General features: G+C 36.8%; 1 protein-coding gene across 5 annotated transcripts in view; it reads right to left on the reverse strand.

The window, feature by feature from the left end:
• Positions 1–21,229, reverse strand: part of SLC36A4 (solute carrier family 36 member 4) — an 82,763-nt gene that overhangs the window by 17,931 nt on the left and 43,603 nt on the right. For all 5 annotated transcript variants that reach the window (XM_084507247.1, XM_084507244.1, XM_084507246.1 and 2 more), the window contains one exon: positions 20,071–20,240. In XM_084507247.1, the coding sequence (XP_084363373.1) occupies positions 20,071–20,240 (170 nt within the window). The remainder of the gene's footprint in view (positions 1–20,070; positions 20,241–21,229) is intronic.

Genomic DNA, 21,229 nt, shown 5'->3' on the forward strand with positions numbered 1-21,229 from the left:
TTTGCCCTGGAATGGCTTTAACTCTTGCTACAATATTTATTTCTTCTAATTAATGACAACTTACTGCTGAACAATTACCAACTTATAACTCTGGTAGACTTAAACTAACAAATATAAACAAAAACAAACAAACAAACAACAACAAAAAAACTACAAATCCTATATGTTTTTTCCATGCTTTGTTCTTGGTTGTGTTTTTGGTTTTTTTTAAACCTATTACTTTCTGTTCCTAGATAAGCCCAAATATTTAACCCAGAACACCTATAAAAGAATAGACACAGTGCAGGAGCGCAGTGACCCTGAGAAGTACATACAGGTGACACAAACTGTGACCTACTGGCCCAGGCTTTAATAAAGGAAATAATGAGTTACACAATTACTCAAAAGCTATGTCATGGGAAGAGTTCAGAGGTTCTTAATAAACAGGTATGGGTCTCAAGCAGGGACCTCAATAGACTCTGTCAGATACTTATTCAAAGTGACTGAACATCTTATTCTTATTTGTCACACTGCAAACAGAATTACAACTTTTCAATTGGAGACACAGATAAAAGAGTTCTTCTTACAGACTAAATCACTGACAACTTAAATCTTTAAATAGGCCATAAAAGTTGCACTAGGCTTCTAACACAGCAGCCAGATTTCCAAAACCAAGCACATCCACTTAAGCTACAGGTGGGCAACAATATGTCTTTGAGCAGCCCGCTTAAATTCTCTGAAGAAAATTTAAGGGAATGTGATAAAAGCCATGGTTGAATGTCCTCCCTAGGCAATATGCAATCAAAAGAAGATGCAAGGAGAAAACATCTGAGGGGAGTTACAGAGGCAGAAAGATGATGCACCCAGAGAGCCAGTCGAGCACTGAATCATACAGCTCTATTGCAGTTTAAATAGCTTTCTGCTCAAATTTTCCTCAGTGCTAGTAGAGAGACATTATTTCACTTTTTCATCTGAATTGACACAACTTTTAATACTTACAAACTTCTCACTCTCAGTTCAATGTTCTAAATCAAAGAGATACAAAGCTATATCACTATGAGTAGTGGAAAACAACAGTGCGCTGACTGATTCTGGTACTTGGCTCTAATGCAGCTTTTCTGAATTAGCTTCAGTAAAAGAAATGGAGATGGATAGAGGTGAAACAGAAGAAAAAGTAATGATTCTCAGGGAAAGGAAATATCAGAGTAATAATGAATGCAATAGTAAGGTAAGACACTGTGATGATTAATATTTGGACGTCTGTAATATTAACTATGGCAGGAGCTTGCTCTGCTAAGTGCCAGATAAAAACACAATCGATTTTATTTCATACAGACTATTTCCTTTCAGCAAATATCTTGTGCCTTGAGGTGAATGAGAATCTCCCTTTTGACTTCAGAACAATTTGCTTCTAAATAGATATCTGAGAAACATGGGACGACTGCAAGAAGGAGCCAATTGCATTATTAATGTTATCACTGGATAAAATCGATGGAGAATCTTTTATAACCAAACATATGTAGGTAAAATACAATGCCGTAGTAGCACATCAGGACAAAAATAACTGCCTGCTTTAACGCTAAGCATTTTTACATTTTGTTAGACTTGCATTACAGTGCCAGAAGTAAAAAGGCAGTCTATTCTACATTATTATTCAGCTGCCCATAAAACGGTACATTAAAAATGAAACCTTTGAGAGATGACATTGAAAAGGATCCAAAACAATTACATTTCTCCATCCAAGCAAGCAAAAATCAACTTAAAGAAAATCTTTTCCTGTATAATACTACTGTCAAAGATGTTATGAAATAAAACCTAACACAGTCCGAAATTCAGTGCTGTTGCTGAAGACCCATACTTCTAGAAAACATCTACTTTAGTTAAGTATAGAGGAGCAGCCTGAAATGCTTGACAAGGTGTAATCAACATGTTAAGCCTGCTTAGTTATGTCTTAACCATGAGGAATGCAATGTGTGATGTAGCAGTTGCAGGACGGTGGCAATCAAAAACTGTGAAAATATCCTGTCAGTGGAGTATGAGGGAATTGTGTCTTGCTTTCTGAAGATTAATTCTGTATTTGATTAGCTGAATTTAGCCCAAAACTTAATTTACAATGTTGACTAGATCTTTGCCTTATATAATGGAGTCTACACAACTAGCTTGTTTTTAGGCATCCGGATTTTGGCGAGAATGGTACAATTCTTATTAAAGGTATTTACCTAAGGTTTACTCTATGGGATGAGGTGAACTAGCTTCTTTCTGTAGACCTGTCTTTCCCTATTCACTCTATGCACCCAATAATCCTGAGGAATCTTAGTGCTAAAATGCAAAACCATTTCATTTTGTGTGTAAACTAGTGCCAAACTGCTTGTGTGTCTTTGGTCTGGCCAGCTGTCAATAGAACTTACATGTATAGAAAGGGTCTAGTAGGGATGAAGATGGAAATCAGACCTTGAGGGTAATTGAATGCCATGTCACTGGTGGGGAATCGTAAAAGGACCTTACTAAGATGAGAAGCTGGCAAATAGTTGGCAGATTGAATGCATTTTAGATAAACGTTAGGTAATGCATCATGGGGAAGATAATTCAGTAGCACTTTCATAGTGCTGGACTTCGAAGTACCCCTTAAAACATGAGAAGGGATCTTGGAGACATTGTCAACAGGCTTCTGAAACCATACTGGCAACAAAAACTGGGGTACTGGCAACAAAAACTGGGGTACTGGCAACAAAAAGGCCAATTAAAATGTCAGAAAACAAGGCATCATTTTGCTGTCACGTAAAACTCATTTCCCCACAATTTAATTTCTGGTGCATTTCTGGTCTCTATGTTTTGAGAAGAATGTTCTGGAGTGAGAGACAGTACAGAAAAGGGTAGATTTCAGCCCAGGTTCAGCTCTGTGATTAAAAGATATTCTTAAATATATTAATATATTTAAGATATTAAAAAAAAAAAAAAGGCCTGATACTTCCAAGGAAAAAAAAGAATATGGAGATATGGAGAATATGGCAACATTTTTCAAGGTCCTATTATAATTTTTATTGGCAAGTAGGAGAGGTTTGCTTTTTCATTTTTTGCACAGTGTGTTTTTGTTTTTTCTTATGTAGATGGTTGAATCCCAAGAAAAAGTACAGCTTAGGTATTAGATGGTCTGTACATGAATACTTTTGAATGCTTTGCTCTTGCAGTGAGAGAGCCAGAATGACAGTAATCACAATAAGAGTAAACACAGAAAATATTTTGAGCAATTGTTTTAGTGCAAATAACTGTCATCCTACATAATATAAAATAACAGGGGGTAAGCACAATAGAAGTAATTGCTGTGATTAAATATGAACAAAGTGCTTGATAGCAAAATAAAGCAACATTGCTACTGATTCGGTTACCAAAGTAGCAGGGTAGCATTTTACGTTCACTAAAGATTATCAATCTTCATGTTATTTGTAACAAAGGGCTGAATATAATAAAACATCGTGTGATATGTTTTTGCAAAAAAAAAAAAACAAAAAAAAAACTATGATGGGCCATGTGGCACTTGGTGCAGCAGACTATTGCAGGTTCTTGCATCTGAAAGCCACGAAACTAGTAACATTCAGGGAGTGAGTTCAAAGCAATTCACAATGCTGAGTATTGGCATTCTTACTTGCTGGGACATGGAACTTAACAATGCCATCCTTAGGCAAACGGGACAGATAATGTTTCTACTTGGTACTCAGGGTGCCACTGTAATGTATATCATTATATATGATCCTCCCCTTGTGACTTTAGTCTCTTATGAATTAAGATGGAGCTTAAGTGTTGCACCCATGCACAAGATGATACAGACACTGCCCATGAGAACTTGCCAAACAAACAACAAAAGCACTTCAAGAGAAAGGGGGGAGATCACACAAGTTCAGAGCAGCTTCTGATGCAGTTGATGCCAGTGGAATCTGCTTTGAACCTACATGAGGAACTCTATTCCACTATACAATGCTAAGTATTCTGAAAAATCATATCTTACATGTTTAAAATTAGGCACTTACAACCACAGAATATTGTTTTCTACTTTAACTCCCATCATTCACTTTCCCTATACTAAATTCTGAATACACATCACAATGTATTTAAAAACTAATGTAAATAGAAAGACCTTGAAAATGATTTAGTTTCCAGACTACATTTTAATGTGAAATGGATTTGCAGCTTGTTAATAAAGCTCCATCCACATTATTCTCCAGAAGAAGGAAATATTCTGTGGAAAACTCTGATGTCAAAATTCCAAGAGTGATGAAAGGAAGTTAAAAGTAGCTGTGTTAAATAAAGGTACCTATGTAGAATCAGAGATGACTGAGTCTACCCATGCAACAGAAGTAAAATGTTTACCCAGGTCTGTTTACCAGAAAGACCACAGAAGTCTGGCATAGGGCATGGCTTTTACTAACTTGCTTATTGGAAGCTAAAGGCAACAGCTATAGTTGCAAGACGGGCAAGCAGTACATTATCTTATCCATATTCTGCAGTATGTATTATTAAATGCATCATAAACAAAAAGAATAAAATAGGAATAAAAATACCATTTTTAAAAAGACAATAGGATTATTCTTATTATTCTGCCCTAGCATCTCATAAAATTGAGCTGTAAAGATAGGCCTCTGTGCAAGAATTAAATTTATAAATGTATTAGCAGATGTCGGAGCTGAGAAGCCACATCTAATAATTTACATTTTCCTAGGGGCAGCATAAAACCAGTTTGGAACATCTGACAGGACAAAACAGACTTGACGTGAGTCTTAAACACAATAATACAGCACAGCAACAGTCAGAGTAAATCAGAGTTGTCATTAAGTTCCACTGATAGGATGAAATTTCTGGAAAGCAGTAACACATCTAACTCACCAGTAATTCTTTTTCACACTATAAATTAGTAACCACACCTGATACTCTTAAGTAATTGTCACCAATAGATGTTTGGTAATGATTATTTATGCCACTGATTAATTAAGAAACATTGACAGTGGGCATTATTTGAGAATATATCTGGAATGCATAAGAGAATTTATTCTCAGGACAAAATATGGTGAGAGATGCACAATTCTTACCCGCATTTATGTGAGACATGTCTCAGGTCAGTACTCCTGACAAACATGCATTTATGGGTTAGAAGTACAATTTGTTGCTGGACATACTACCCATAAACTAGCTACGTGGGGCTGGAATGAATGACTTTGCTTTACTGCCTTGAGAACCTGGGCAGCTACACAGGTGAACGTGAGGCCAATATTACAACCCAAAGTGATAATGTAGCCATAAGTATGGGAGAACATTATTAAAATAGGGAGGTTATTGCACTGTACTGAAAATTGTTTCTGATCTGGCAGATGTGAAAGAGATTGTGTGAGTGTTAAAAAAGAATTCTCCTATAGCCTGCACAAAAAGGAACCTCTTAAATAAGGATGGGAAAATGCTTCCTACAATCAGTCTATTTACTTTACCAAAAAGTATAAACTAATTGTAGTCTGTTCCCATTAACAAGTGGGGAAAGAATGTTAAAAAAGGATGCTGAAGTCTAGCAGATAAAAGATAAACAGACACAGTGACTAAAAGTTGAAGCTCAATAAATGTAACACAAGCAAATAAAAGATTTTAAATATACAAACAAAACAGTGAGGGTAATAAGCCACTAGAATTATCTTTTTAGTTGAGATTGATATACTTGACACTTCAACTCTTCTTCCCTGCACTGAAACAGACCAGAGTCACACAGGACGTTGGCTCCTTCTATTGATAATACTGAAAGAGCTATAAAGAAAAAAAGGCCTTTCTAAAACACTTATTGATTCATCGAAATGTGCACAAGAGCCAAAACACGAAGGATCCTGGTCACCTTTTCTCTGCTGAACAACTGTTAACATTGCCAAACAATTCAGTTTCCAATAGTGCCACATCAGGCTGCTCTACCCCCGGGAGGCAGGTTTTTTATCAGTAGATAATTATTATCCATAGATAATTCAGCATAAAATTGAGTAAGAATTAGATCTAAGACATCCAGCTCAACAAAGTCACAAAACTGAATTATTTTAGTTTTCGTTCATAACACTTTAACTTCTCCTTAACCTCAGTTAGCTGCCTGCCAATTTTAGTCCAGTAACTATTATTTCAGATTTAATTTGTTTAAAAAATGACTAACATTTGTTACTAAGAGTAACAAATCTGGAATATGTACTTATACAATCAAAACTCATTAAGGTCTCTAAGCAGCATTTTCATTCTACTGGATATGTCCAGAGAATATCCAACTTCTAGGTGACAACCTAGAAAGAAGATCAAAATTTTAACTCAGACCTCAAATACAGTTATCATTTTACATTTAACTGAAAAGTAAATTCTTTTAGCCTAGCTTATATTTCTAAGCACCATGTCCTAAAATTAAACGGTTACCATAGTCTCAGTGGTGCACTTGCAGCAAGTATTTACAATCATTTTGCCTCCATATTTCAGTAAGAAATATATTCTGCAACTATCAAGTAGGGGTAATTAAAGGAAACACAAACCACGTAACTGTAGTGCTCTTAGACAAGCCACTTCGACTTCAGATCTGTAATATATTCTGTCAAGCTGCCTACATGTCACATAATAATAATAATGGCTCGTTCCATGCATTCAAACTAATAATCCCCTGGCCCCTTGTCTGATATTGCAATGAATTATGACATCCAATTAAAGTACAGACAAGCATAAAGGAAAAGGCATAAGAATAAAGATGAAAAAAATAAGTTAAACCCAGGAAAGTTACAAAAGGATTCCAGTTACTCTATGAGCAGTAGATTAATACAGAATAGATGGAGTGGCTTTTCCAACAAGTTGCAAAAAATGTAGGTGGAGATCTGAAAGCTCAAGGAGAATGCTACAAAAAAGACCATAAGCAGTACCAGGAGAGTGAAAAAACAGTAGGTGACAGAAATACTGCTGAGATATGCGGAAGAACAAAAATGTAGCATCTGAACTTAAACCTGCAAAGACAGATGGATCTAGCAGAGGCTACAAAGGAAGACGCATGACAAGACAAGATTTCTCCTAACCTACTGCAAGAGAAGCATCATTGGAAACCAAGGAAGAAGAGCTGGAAGAGCTGTCAGTATGACATCATAATACAAAAAAAAAAAAAAAAAAAAAAAAAAAAAGGATTTATTCCTAACAAGAGGGCAATTAGACTTTTTGTGATATATCTGAAATCACATCTATACAAAACAAGAGGCTGAAAATTAGCAAAGGAAGAACAAAAATCTGAATACATACCACAATGCATATAACACAATATAATATATATATATGTGCTAGTTATGATATTGCAGAGTATTGCTTTCATTCTGTGAATGGCTATATTCTATTTTTAATATGTATTTTTATATATAACACATAAATATATGCATTACATATACATTATGTATGTATATATATATGTATAAATACACACACACTCCCTAGGCTGTAACTGTTCGAAAAAGATCTAGTAAGTCCCAGCTGCACAAGATGCACTCCTACTAGAAGCAGCTGTCATCAGATTATAGAGGTGGAAGAGTAACCAAAAAGGTAATGAGGTAGCTCTGTAGATTTAGCCAGTGCTCCTGACCTGCCACACTCACAGAACTGTTAAAAGGTTAAAAAGATGCATGAAGATCCTGCTCTTCCCTGATCTCAGAAATGGCAGCTGCAGTAAGCGGCCTATATGCAATACCTCCCTGCTAATGAGGCACCACCCCTGTCTGTTGAGATACCCTGATTCAGAATGTGGTATCACAAAAATAAGCTAAAAATGCAAAAAATAAGCTTAAAAAGCAAAAATAAGCTACAAAAATAAGCACTGCTAATGCTGAACAGAGCACACAGCATCAAATTCCACCTGTCTTTCCTGCACTGGAAGCACACACTTCTCCAGCCTTAAGACAAATTTTATGAAAAGTTTGCATTAATTTCTTCATTATTCAGACCAGCATCCTTCTTTCAGAAGTGGCTGAAAACTCTGAAGTTAGTCTAACTTTGAGCACAAGGCTGAACTATGTGACTTTCAGTGGTCCCTTCTAACCTTAATTTTATCTATTAATCTATGATTTTAAATGCTGCTTACAGGGGGTACATAGGTGGAATAATTTTATGCACTTAATTCCTTAGGAAACCTACCTTTACACCCACTAGTCTTCAACAGTATGAAATTATGTCTCAAACTAATCAGTCCATACCTGTAGCTAAATCTTATTTGACATATTCTCCTTGAAAAATGACAAAAAAAAAAAAAAAAAAGATTATTTTTTATTAAATTGTTTCACAGAGTGAAGCAAACTAAAATAGAAATAGCTCATTAGAATTGAGGCAAGTGATTCTACAGCAAATAATTGCTTAGCAGTTTATCTGTCCTGGATTCTTCTTTACAGTACAAAACAACTTTGGCATTTAATACATCCTTCTACTTCTTCACTATTTTTATAAGCTTCTAATAAGCAGGAACTTAATATCTGACACTTTAAGTTAAATGCAACTGGCAGGAAGTCATCACCTCTGCAAATCATTTACATTTACAAGATTACAAAGTTCAAAATTCAAGAAAAAAAAGAAGAAGATAAATGGAAGAGTTAGTTTAATAAGAAAACTTAAGATACCGATTCTAACACTAAAAAAGCTGGTTATCCTCTCAAAACTTAAGCACAAGTATTTACAGATCTAGACATACAACTCCTTTTACATCCCACAATTGTCATGTTACTGCAAATATCTTAACTGGTTGTCAAGTTCCACAAAATCATGAAACCAAACAAAAAAATGCATCATATGGTCTGAATTCTCATTTTTGGTAGACCTGTGTGGAGCCAGGAGTTGGACTTGATGATCCTTGTGGGTCCCTTCCAGCTCGGGATATTCTATGATTCTATAATTCTTCCAAGTATGTTTCCTTTTCTATCCCTGAACAAGTTGAATTTTCTTCTTTATAGCATGTCAAAAAAAGTAGTAAGCTGATACACAGAAATTGTGTAGTGTTTCTAAAAAGCCACTCCACAGTCATACAAAAGAAACCAGGTGACACCTAGAAAATTCTTAAAAGACATTTTGAAACTAAATGTCTCCAATTTTATTTCAAAAATTCCAAGTGGGTAATACCAATAAATATTTCATGGAATCATGGTAATCCACACATAATTCCTCTTATATTCAGAGCATAGCATTGTAATGAAAGATTTTATTATCCAGAAAGAGAGTATTTATACAAATATACCGATTCATCTATTAATTGTATTGCAGTGGTACAATAACGCACATGTGTACATGCAACTGAAAAGGACAGCAGACAGCTGAAATAACTCAAGAGAAATAATACGTACAGCACACTTACTCATCTCTAATTTTACACAGGTATTGGATTATATGCAATAAATAACACTTATTTTACATGGAATTTTCACCTCTTTGCCTGTTATAAATTATTTCTAAAAATTCCTTAAAACATTACCGTTACATCTAAAAAGCATTACCATTACATCTATACTGATTCAGATGGAAGAGGTTCTTAAAATTCATAACCCTTTGAGCCCAACCCATCAGCCAATTGTTCACCCATTGTGTCATGTTTTGGACATGTATGTTGGGCATTTTGTCCAGAAGGACACCGTGAGAGACAATATCAAAAGTTTTGCTGAAATCCAAGAAGATTATATCAACTGTCTTCCTTGGTCAACTAGGTGGGTGGCCTTGTCATGAAAGCAAATTAAGTTTTCTAAACATGACCTTCACCTCATGAACCAACAACTCTGTGACCAACGACTGCATTGTCTTTCAAGTGTTTTTCAGTAACTCCCAGACTAATCTCCACAATTTTACCAGGGATTGAAGTGAGACTGACAGCCCTGTAACTACCACAGTCTCCTTTCTCAGTCTTCTGGAAAATTGGAACATTTGTCAACTTCCAGTCTACTGGGACCTCTCCAGATTCCCAAAAACATTGAAAATAATTGAGAGAGGTCTTGTAATGACATCAGCCAGCTCTCTGAGCACCCTGAGTCAAATTCCATTGGGCCCCATAGACTTATGTGCATCCAGCTAGAGCAGCAAATCCTGCACACGTTTGGAACTGGCTGGGAGTTTATCGTTCCCACAGTCACAGTCCTCCAGCTCAGGGCTCCAGGGGTCCCAGGGCCCATCATTGGCATTAAAAGACAGAAGTAAAGAAGGCCTTAAATGTGTCTACTTCATGTTCCTGTTTGTAAGCTGACCAACTTGATCAAGTAACAGACCAATGTCTCCCCCGGTCCTCCTTTTGCTGCTAACACACTTTAAAAAGCCCTTCTCATCATCCCCCATGGTATTGGCCAGTTTCAACTCTAACTGAGCTTTGGCCACATTAACTTTCTCCCTACAGTGGTAAACAACATCTCTGTAGTCCTCCTGTGCCTTGCTTCCAACATCCGTACACATTTCTTTTCCACCTGAGCTCTACTAAAAGACCCCTGCTCAGCCAAACCAGCCTTCTGCCCCACCTGCTTGAGTTCCAGTATTTTGGAATTGACCGTTCCTGTGCTTTTAAGAGGTGGTACTTAAAAAGTGACCAGCACTGATGGACCCCAACACCTTCAAAAGTAGTTTTCCAGGGGAACCTTCCTAACTAGTTCCCTGAGCAGCTTTAAGTCTGCTCTCACCATACCCAGGGGCAAAATTTTCCTTCTGTCACCAAAGATTTTAAACTTGACTACTTCATGGTCTCTGTGGCCAAGATGGACACTACCAGTCACCAAAAGGTGACCATAAGGACCAGGACAGCTGATCTAGAGGTTATCTCTTAGTTCCTTAAAGAATAATTCATCGGTGTCGTCATGCTGTCTGGGTGGCCTTTAGTAGTCTCCCACAATGATATCCTCTTTATTTGCTTGTCCCTTAATCCTTACCCAGAGTCTCTCAACTATGTCACTGCTAACTGCAGGCTCTGTACAGTCCAGCCCCTCCATTGCATAGAGCAACTTCCCCTTCTGATCTGGTTTTCATTTAAGCTCCATTAACAGAGTCTCTGTGAAACATTACCCCCAAAATCAACCAAAATGGTACAAAATTTAAGGCACCTGAACCTCAAATGCAGAATCAAAGCAGAAATTTACAGAAAAGCATCTTTTGGAATCCTCTAGTGCTTCAGACATCCGATCTGCAGGTGCTCTGTCCTCAGACAAAACTGACCTCTGATAAGATGAGGTATCAGTAAGTAGGTCACTCAGCTGAAACACTGTGGAATATACTAAACTTCAAAAGGAGCCTGTTGCAATTTTCAAGCACACAATTAAGAATGGACTGCCTAATGTCGTATAATTATGGGTTAATCATTGCCTATGCACACTTTATTCTTCCAGAGAAATGACTTGCTAATGAGTTACCAGTTTACACAACAGTAACATGAGTCAATGTATTTTTCACTTCACTAAGAAATACAGCCTCGATAACCTTACCGGAAAAGCCTACATAACATGAAAAAGCAATTTAACTCTGCAGAACAAGACACAGAATTTGTATTTTGATGTGTTGCAGAATAGCTAGGATCAGTAATTACTGCAAGTCAAAACACAATACACTCCATCAATTGCTGAAACACAAAATATGCAAAATATTTAAATACAAAATGTGTGGTTTTGTGCTGATCAGTCAATCCAATCTGTTCTTTTCTGATGAAATGCCAGAGCCAGCACAAGGAAGAAGATGGAAGCACTTCATGCCACAGTAGGACAGAGAAAAGAGTAAGATATCCTGTATTTGTAAGTAGTAAGCTGTTAATTTGATTCATGTATCATAAAATCATACTATAAGGATATTCCTGTTCTTCTTTCCATCTCCTGAACCATAAAATACTGCTCCTCTGATTGTACCTGCATGAAGGTCTGAGTGCCACAATGCACATCACGTGTAGGAAAAGTTCCAGATTAAGAAGAAAAAATGCAGAGAAACGGGGAAAAAAAATGAGGATACTTTTAGGCCAGATCAGTTCCCTGAACTATTTCACAGCATGATCCATGAGCAGTTATGCCAGCAAAGCAACAACACTGCCAATGGATATGCCAGCTATAGGTACAAGCGGGGAGGAATCCATACAGTGCACTTGCAGTTAAGGGAGTAACTTGTCAATCAGCAGCCTCATTGATGTTATTTTTCCTTCCGATTCACAAGTTCAGCTCTGTGAGCAAGTAAGTTCACAACCCTTCAAGTCTGCTTCATGTCACTGCAGATGTACTTAATGCCTCAAAGCCATAAGCAATTAACAGTAAGAATAAAGCAATGACTCAAAATTATTCATTACATTTGTTCCATGTTCAAGCGCCTCCCAAACTCTGCAGCTTTATACTCCTACATTAGGGATTATTCAGATTTTTTTTGATGCACAGCAACAGGAAAGAACATCAAACAGATAAATCCTTGAACATCATTTTGAAAACAGAAGGATTAAAAAGTAAATGGGATATCACTTGTGATACAGCTCTTAAACTGTACTTAAACATGGCTTGTTATCACAGTATCTACACTGTGGAACATTTTGGTGTTCCAATTAACAAAATACACCTTGTCAACTGTGTGTTGTTGCATATCAAAAGGGGGGAAGAAAAACATGTCAGTTTCCTGAAAATAATGGGGAGATTTTTGACAATGTCAAGCACCTTTACCTATTGTCTCTGATCTGAGTGCTAGGAAAGGGATGCTTTTCCAACTGCCTTTTCCCTGTTTTCACCCTGAGGAATTGTATCTTACGGAGATTTCAAGTCTGTGACCTGCTGGACAGATGTGAAACAGGCAAGGAATACATGGAGAAATAGCCACTCCACTCAATGAACATGACAGAAAATCACTGGCTCCTGTTGAAGAAGGCACCTCATAAACTAAATTCCCTTCTGAATCATACTACACATATTAATACGATGGGCCAAAATAACAAAGTAATGAATACTTTAAAAAGTTGAGTTTTGATCCGCAGTTCCTGCTAAAGAACTTTTATATATGTGTATTTGTTATTAGGACATATCACCATTTCATTTTATTTGTAAACATACAGGTGGGAAATGATGAAGTGGAACAAAAGACAAAAGCAGGCTCAATGCATTTTAAAATTATTGCTAGACAGGGAAAACGGGATTGAACTGCCAGTAATTGAGCATAATATTTGGCATTGTTCCTCTGTCATCCTGAGAAAGATTCATCACAACAAATGCTAGATATATTTCTCATCTTTCAACAAACCAATGAAAGAAAGAAAGAAGCACTCCTTTGGCCCAATTCAACTCATCCAAAAGGAAATATCTAAAATAGATCAAACGAATTGTGCCCTTCCTTGCTTATAAGGAGTCTAGCTAGGATGACCATTTCAGGTCTAGAGAACAGATGTGAGGCCCTGTCCCAGGCTGCCCAGAGAAGCTGTGGATGCCCCATCCCTGGAGGTGCTCAAGGCCAGGCTGGATGGGGCTTTGGGCAACCTGAGCTAGTGAACAATGTCCCTGCCTGTGGCAGTGGGGCTGGAACAAGATTATCTTTAAGGGTCCCTTGCAAGCCAGAGCATTTTATTATTTTATGTTAAAAAAAGATGACTCAACTCATGTAGCGCCTTGCACCTTAAGCCATGTATCACCTAAAAACTTTAGAGCACAGACCATCACTTAGTTTTATGTTGTAAAAATGGCATTAAGGATCTTCAACCAGCACTTCACACTAAGTGTTACTGTAGCATAAGTAACTACAAATATTTTAAATTAATATGTATATATAGATCTTAAAATTCTTCCATTTTACTTACGCTTCAGCTACTCTAAATATTTTATTGGCACCATGCCATTAAACAGTGTAACAGATCTGGTAACCATCACGTTATCTTGTGCCTAGCTGTTTTGCATCTAGAATTGCTCTTTTCTAAAGCCAAGTGGAGTTAAAATTGGGAAATATTTAGACAGGCACGACTGATAAATTCAAGTGAATAATTGACTTATATTCCTATTAAAATTACACAGCAAGCTCAGGCAAATTTTTTTAATGGAAAAAGCTCTCTAACAGCTTAGTTCATACTCAGCTGGATCAGCCATTCAAATTTGTTTCATTTCAAGCTAACAATCAAAACAGCTGACAATTTCACCGATATCTCCACATCCATATTCACATGCAGTATTTCTTCATTTTTACAGGAGCACCATGGCTTCTGGAATATAGCCCTAAATTAAGCCGGACATACAAGAAATATCTTTATTTTTTCTATGAAAGAGAGATATTATTACCTCTCAATTCCAGCTTTATCCATTCTATTTGGTGATGCTTTTCAGCAGCTTTTATCAAATCACTATATATATACATACATACATATATATATATATATATATATATATATATATATATATATATATATATATCACTACTACCTAAAAATAAATCAAGAGCAACTTATTCTTTAAAAACTAAGTACTACTTAAATTGTTCTTCTCTATTTTATTCCTTCACTTCTTCATGGATTTGCTGCCACCACTGACCAAGGGACCAACATGAAACTACAACAAGGGAGGTTCAGGCTGGATGTTAGGAAAACGTTCTTAACCAAGAGGGTGGTCAGGCACTGGGACAGGCTCTGCAGAGCAGTGGCCACAGCACAGAGCCTGATGCAGTTCAAGAAGCACTTGGACAATGCTCTGAGCAAATGGTCTGATTTTTGGGTGGTGCTGTGTAGAGCCAGGAGTTGGACTCCATGATCCTTGTGGGTCTCTTCCAACTCAAGATATTCTGTAATACTATGATCCAGATGAAAACTATTTTCTCAATACTTCATTTTTTTGTAATTCTTCCAGCACCTCCAGCAAGCACAGTTTAATCTTTAATACCCTTCCCAGGTAACACAGAATTAAAACTTTCCTAGACATCAGGCAACAAATTTACATTTACATTAATCAAAAAAATGTGTATGTTTGCTCTATCCTAAATTTATTAATCACAATTTCAACAGAGATGTATCAATAAAAGTCTTGACGGTATCAAAAAAAGTCTTTAAAATCAATAAGTTTGATGCTCTTATCATCAATATTGACTAACGCTTAGGAATTGAAGCAGATGATCTCAAGGTCTCCCATCTCTGAGCTCAGCTTATTTTCTAGTTATTAATACAAGAGAAACGTAAGGTTCCTGGTAAGGTTCCACAAAACTTCTCCAAACTGCCCCCCTGCCAAAATTACCATGATTTTAGCACCAGGTAAGAATGGAAGAGTTCAATACTTTCATGATATAACAGCAACTCATTTCAAGCCATTCACTACACAGGACTCATTTGGGTAAAAGGTTTTTGTCTTGTTCTTCCAGACAAACTGGTCTGTCAAAACTTTTACAACTCTATGTAAAGATACTAAAAGGAATTATAGAGCTTTTTAAAATTCAGCCAGGATAGTCCAGATTTTTCAGAAACAAACGGAAAGGCTTCACACTCATACAATCAATCCCAATGTCCAGTAGCAGCAATCCCATCACGCAAGAAGCTCAGCAAAACTATGGCAAGATTTGGGCAGGGAGCCCAACTTTTATCCAAGCAGATACAGCAAACACAGACCCAAGCTGTCTTCGTGATGCATTTTAAAGATGTAAAATCACCAGGAGCACTTTCACGTTATAAAAGTTCCACCCCAGCAAATATTTCAAAGAGAAAAATGAATAAAAAGCATTTACACTTCAAATAAAAATACAAATGAAACAGCAACAGAACCTCCTGAAACTAGATGGGTGCAGTTGTACGATCAGAATACGATCAGATAGATTTTCTGTCCTTTTATGTCTTACAAGATGTGTCCCTGAACTATCAGGGATGAGCTGAACTGACTCACCAAAGGACAACAGCTGGCCAGTCTCCAGGCAGGGGCTGCAATGCAGGCAGCTTTTGGAGATCCTCAGGCACGTGATGACCTTCCAGGCATGAGATGAGGGCAATCCACACAACACTGTGCCCCCCTGTTTGCTCTCAGTGCTTTCCAGTCCTGTGTGGGCTCTCATCCCACTACCTCTGTTTGTATTTGTTCTTAACTTCTAACTTCACCCCACTGCAGTGATGCATAGCCCACCTTTCAGTCATATTTCTGCCTGCCTATCCACACGCCCAGCTCTCACCTGCTTTCAACAGCGACCAAATCTAGTTTCCATCTCCACTCAGGACTTTCACCCGAAGTCTAGCTCATCCCTCCAGAGCCTGCCAATGCACAAGGTGCTCATTTGAGTTTGTAAAAGAGCACCTTAGTATTATGATTTATGAAGCGTGGTGTGATCCTTCAACTTGTGACAGCATACATGGTGAATGAGGAGACGTACGTCTCTTGCAAATGAAATGGAGAGAAGAGTTCAATATCAAATGAAGTGGAAATCTTTAAATTATTTAAATTCAGAAGTATCTGACTTACATTTTTACCCATGCAGTTAGATACTATTTTCACACTAAACTAAGTTGGAAGAAAGGACAAAAGCAGTAGAGAACAAGGTCTGTCAAGTCGCTTGCACTCCTGTGTCATCATTCAAAAAGCAAAATAAGGGATTTTAACCAAAGGAGAAGTATGCCTTTGACACTCTCCCAGGAAAAATACTCCTTAGTATTTGCTTTTATCTTGAATAATAGCGTCAATCTCAAAAATGCTGCTAAGAACAGATCTGAAATTTCAGATAGCTACAGATAACATTGTTTTTAAATCTATTTATAACTTCCTTTCTGAAAAGGTAAAAAAAATAAAAAAAAAGACTTTTATTAAACAGCTTTAATTACCAATTCTGTCTAGAAAGAGTCAAGGTGATCTCACTGTTCATCAGGAGCTGCTCAGTTTGCAAAGAGCAAGGCTGACCTGCTCCCAGAGTGACCAGCATCCAACCCAGCCAGGCACTTCCCAGCAGCTGGGTGCATTCTTCCCCTGTCCCAAGCTTGAAGGTTTGGTTCAGATGGACCACATTAGGGGTGAAGTGTATGTTGCACACTTCAGATAAGATCTCTTTTGTGAAGCACAAGCAGAGGAAACACAATGAACAAACCTAAAAACACAAAGCATGTTTGTGACCATCCTCCTGCAGTACTAGGTGTCAAGAAATGATCAACTAAATAATGGAAAACTATAAGCAAAAGGAAAATTTTTGGATGCACACTGCCTCTCTAGCAATTTGTCAAGTCCTTTCTTTCTAATAAACCTTACCAGAACAAAGAAAAAAACCTTCAGAGCATGATTTTTCCTAGAAAATGTTATGACATACTGCAATAATAAAACCATGACCTCACTGATTTTTATTTGAAAAATGCAGCCCCCCCAAAAAAAAAATTAGCAATAAATATCAACTGATTTTTCAAATCTTCTTTTTATAGGCTAGTGTGTTATTAGTAATGCAGCTACAGTTTCTCTATTTAGAAATAAATTTGTATATTTTAAGCAGGCAGAGTCCCTTTCATCAGTGCATGACCTCTGAATAGTCCAGACATTACAACATCTTCTGTCACCAACATGAAACTGATGTATCACTGAATTCTCTTCTAAAATTCAATTTCAAAGGGTTTTTTGTTTGTTTGCTTTTTAAATAAAGAAACACTTCCTGAACCTTATTAGGAACCATGTTCTGCATTTAGTGAAAGTGAAGCATTATTTAAATCAGTTTTGGTTTATAACCAGAATTCAATGAAAATGAAATTCAGAGAGAAATGAGAAGCAGAAGGGGAGTGTAAGCACGGGAGCTTACACACAATGTTGTTGGGGGAAACAGAATAGTAGAATCTGTATAAACCACTTGGTAAAAAATGAAATGCCAGCTAGGATAAACACAACAGACCCTACAACAGCCTGGTAAATATTAAACATGTAAGAGTAAGCTTTCATTTGTACATTTCTGTGCCTTGCAGTGAACACTTCAATACTTTCAGATATCCCAGTAACATCTGTAGCAGGTCCGTTTTACAGAATGGCATCACAGATAAGTTTCAATTACACAAATTGGGTCCAATTTTGCATACTTTTTTTTCTTTTTCTTTTTTTTTTTTTTTAAAGAAATAAAGATATAGCACCCACATTATATTAAATCATTTTTAAGTATTCATTTTGATCTCAAAAAAGAAAGACTATTAGCTGCTGCCTTGTAATGAAACAATCAAGTACCTGAAAAAATCACAATGGACAATTGTCTGAAAATAAAAATAAGAAGAGAAAAAGGATACCTACATACTTCTGGGAGAAAGGGACCCACCACAATCCATGCTTTATTGGATTCTTCCTGTCACGATTCACCCAACTGTAGTTAATTATACCCAAAGGCAACCACTCAATTTTCAAGTCTAGCTCATAAGGTTACCCCACGCTTATTTGCTTCTATTTCTTCTCACCTTTCACAGAGTCCTCTTCCAGATTTTAAAGTGAATTCATTTTCTTTTTTTACTTCCTTTTAAGATTGTTCCCCAGTTTTGCCTTCCCAGATTACGCATTAATAACAGAGCTCAATAATAAACTTGGAAAAAAAATAGGGCTGACTATCATGGAGTCATTTATAATTTTCCCCAAGTCGAACAGACAAATGTACAAACCTATTCACCACAGGCTTTGCTTGCACCTCAGAGAGCATCCTTCACCTACAAACACTCAAAACCTACAGCTGTAAACAACTGTCTGGATCTGCAAGTATTTTAGCTTTTCAAATACACCATCCTATTTTTATCAAGCAAAGCTATAAGGGACACATAAAGGGCAATAGAGAATGAGTGGAAGTGGAGGGCTGCAGGACACCAAGATATAGTTATGGCTGGGGAGTTTATTGGGGTGGAAAGACACTAGAAAACATTTTGGAGCTTGAAGCATTTTGATCAAGGTGTCTCTGAAGTGTTACAAGAGCTGTTCATCCATCCTCGATCTTAAAACCTTAAGAGTTCCACTACACACCATGAACACTAAGTATCATATAGGCTACATCATGCTTAAGGAAATCTACAGTTCCTTATTCAAGAAAGTTTTCACTTCTTTTTTTTTTTTAATGTATTGCCCATAGCAGATGCGTTTTCAGAACAGCAGGTTATTAAAACAATGACATTTCCCTTTGCTTACTGCAGTAATTAAATTGCACCAACATTAAACAGCTTCTCTCAACAGGCTTGACTGTAAGAAGGTCTCACTGGATGTTCAGGTTCCTTAGACAACAGAATTATTCAATGCTGCCCAGTGCGTTAACCACTGCTTAGTGTTCACCAAGAGAACTGAATGAAAATCTGTATTTGCCTTTTACATCAATATTTTCTTCCCTGAAAAAAAATTATTTAGCATTTTTTGCTTAACTGTAGCTTTTGATTCTTTTTGAAACAAGCATCTGGTTTTAGTAAAAATGGTGGAGTCATGAACTTTTACTGGAAACAATTTTTTATATCACTTCTGAGAAAAGCTTCAAATGTTATTCAGCACTTTTGATGAGAGCTGTAGAGAACTGACTTCCTCCTCAGTTCATCACCTTCAGGAAGGTTGACATGAATGAGACCATGCTCACCATTCATGCTCAGCATGGCTACTGCTGTCTCCAGTGTTTACACTAGGTGTGAGAGAAGCCCAGGTGCAACAGGAGGGATGGGAAGAAGTAGAAAGAAGTAACAGACACTGAGGGCAGAGATGCAAAACTACTTTAGAGCACTGTCATTGAAAGTAACTGGCCCTCCATGAACTCTGATCAAATATCTATACTTGCCAGTGCTAGTTTATGGGCACAGGGCAGCACACCACAGGCTTAATCCTGAGGCTGACAAAACAGAAAAAGGTTTTCTTTGTGAGCAGCACATACAAAATCACATAAAGAAATGTTGACACGAAATAGCAATATGTATTTCTTCAAAAATGTTATTCTAAAAAAATATTTTCCTATTGGCAACAATTATTGGCAGAGTATTATTGATGGAAGATACGTCACACCTACTAAGAAAAATGTGCTTAAAACATAATACACCATTAGATTCACAAGTTCATGAAAAACATACTGAATCATTGAAAAAAAAAATCATATTTGCTAGCCTCCAGCAAAATATGTAAAAAACAAGCAGGCCTCAGCAACACACAATAGCAAGCTTTTTATGGGTGTTCTGTACATACTTACAGGTTGAGCAGACTAACAGTGTTCTCACCGCAAGTTCACAGGGTAACTTCCACTTCTGTTCCACTTTGGAGGTGATGGCTGGAATGAGGATCTCTGCAGGAACGTAGTACTGGATCGAATAGGTCACAAAAATCCCGAAGGAGTACAGAATTTTTACAGACTGATACAACCTGTTCAAAACATTTATACACATTCAGGTAAGTTGAAAATTCTTCATTAAAAATATCTCACTTTTTTTTTTTTTCTTTTAGGTAATTTTCTAACATATGAATTTGAGAATTCATTAATAGTTAAGTAAGTAAACCCTCATATTTTTAATTACATCCAGATTCTTTATCTCATATTTAAGTTCCGTATATTTAACAAGCTTTAAGGCCTAACAAAATGTACTCAATGAATTTTTTTCTCTTCTCTGTAAGTTTTACAAAAAAGTCTCCACGGTTGTTAAGTTGTTAACTAAAAGCACTGGTAAAGTGACTATAATTTACTTCCCCAGGGCTATTCTTGACTAATGATGGTAGCTTTTTCTCAAAGTATATATCAAAAAAAATACACGACAAATAAAACAACCCCCTCCAAACAGATGGAAGTTGTAGACAGATTGTTTCTAAAAAGACTTTTCACACCGGAGAGAGGACATCTCAGGAAATGTTACTTATTAAGATTTGAAGAAGTACCTTCTAAAGCTGGAAAATATCTGTAAATGTAATTTTCTTGTTGTCTACAACCTCCTCTTCAAACACACTAGATACAGAACGCTATTAAATTATCGTGCCATGGCAGAAAAGAGAAATAACACTGAGGAAGCTTGGCTTAGTATTGTGTCATATATTATGAGTTGGTGCAAGTGTAAGAAATGGCCCTGATATTGAGAGTCAATAATGTAGGAAAAAAAAAAAGTTTTGTATCAGAGTATCATCTGTCACAGGATTTCATAGGGTTTATAGCAACACAAAGGAGTACCAAGTTCTACTGCTCCAAGCGGTGTCAAACTTACGCCAGTAGTGGATTAACAGTATATGTTACTATGGAAAAGAAAATTAGTTTGATCAAATTAAATGTTTTATATTTTTTTTTTTAATAAAAACCTCCCCAGGTACCTTGTGACCTAGAGATTTCTATGCTTGTATTGTAACCTGTCTGCAAACCCAATAACTAA

Source organism: Aythya ferina (assembly GCF_964211825.1).
Source record: "Aythya ferina genome assembly, chromosome: 1".
In the NCBI taxonomy this organism is placed as follows: domain Eukaryota; kingdom Metazoa; phylum Chordata; class Aves; order Anseriformes; family Anatidae; genus Aythya; species Aythya ferina.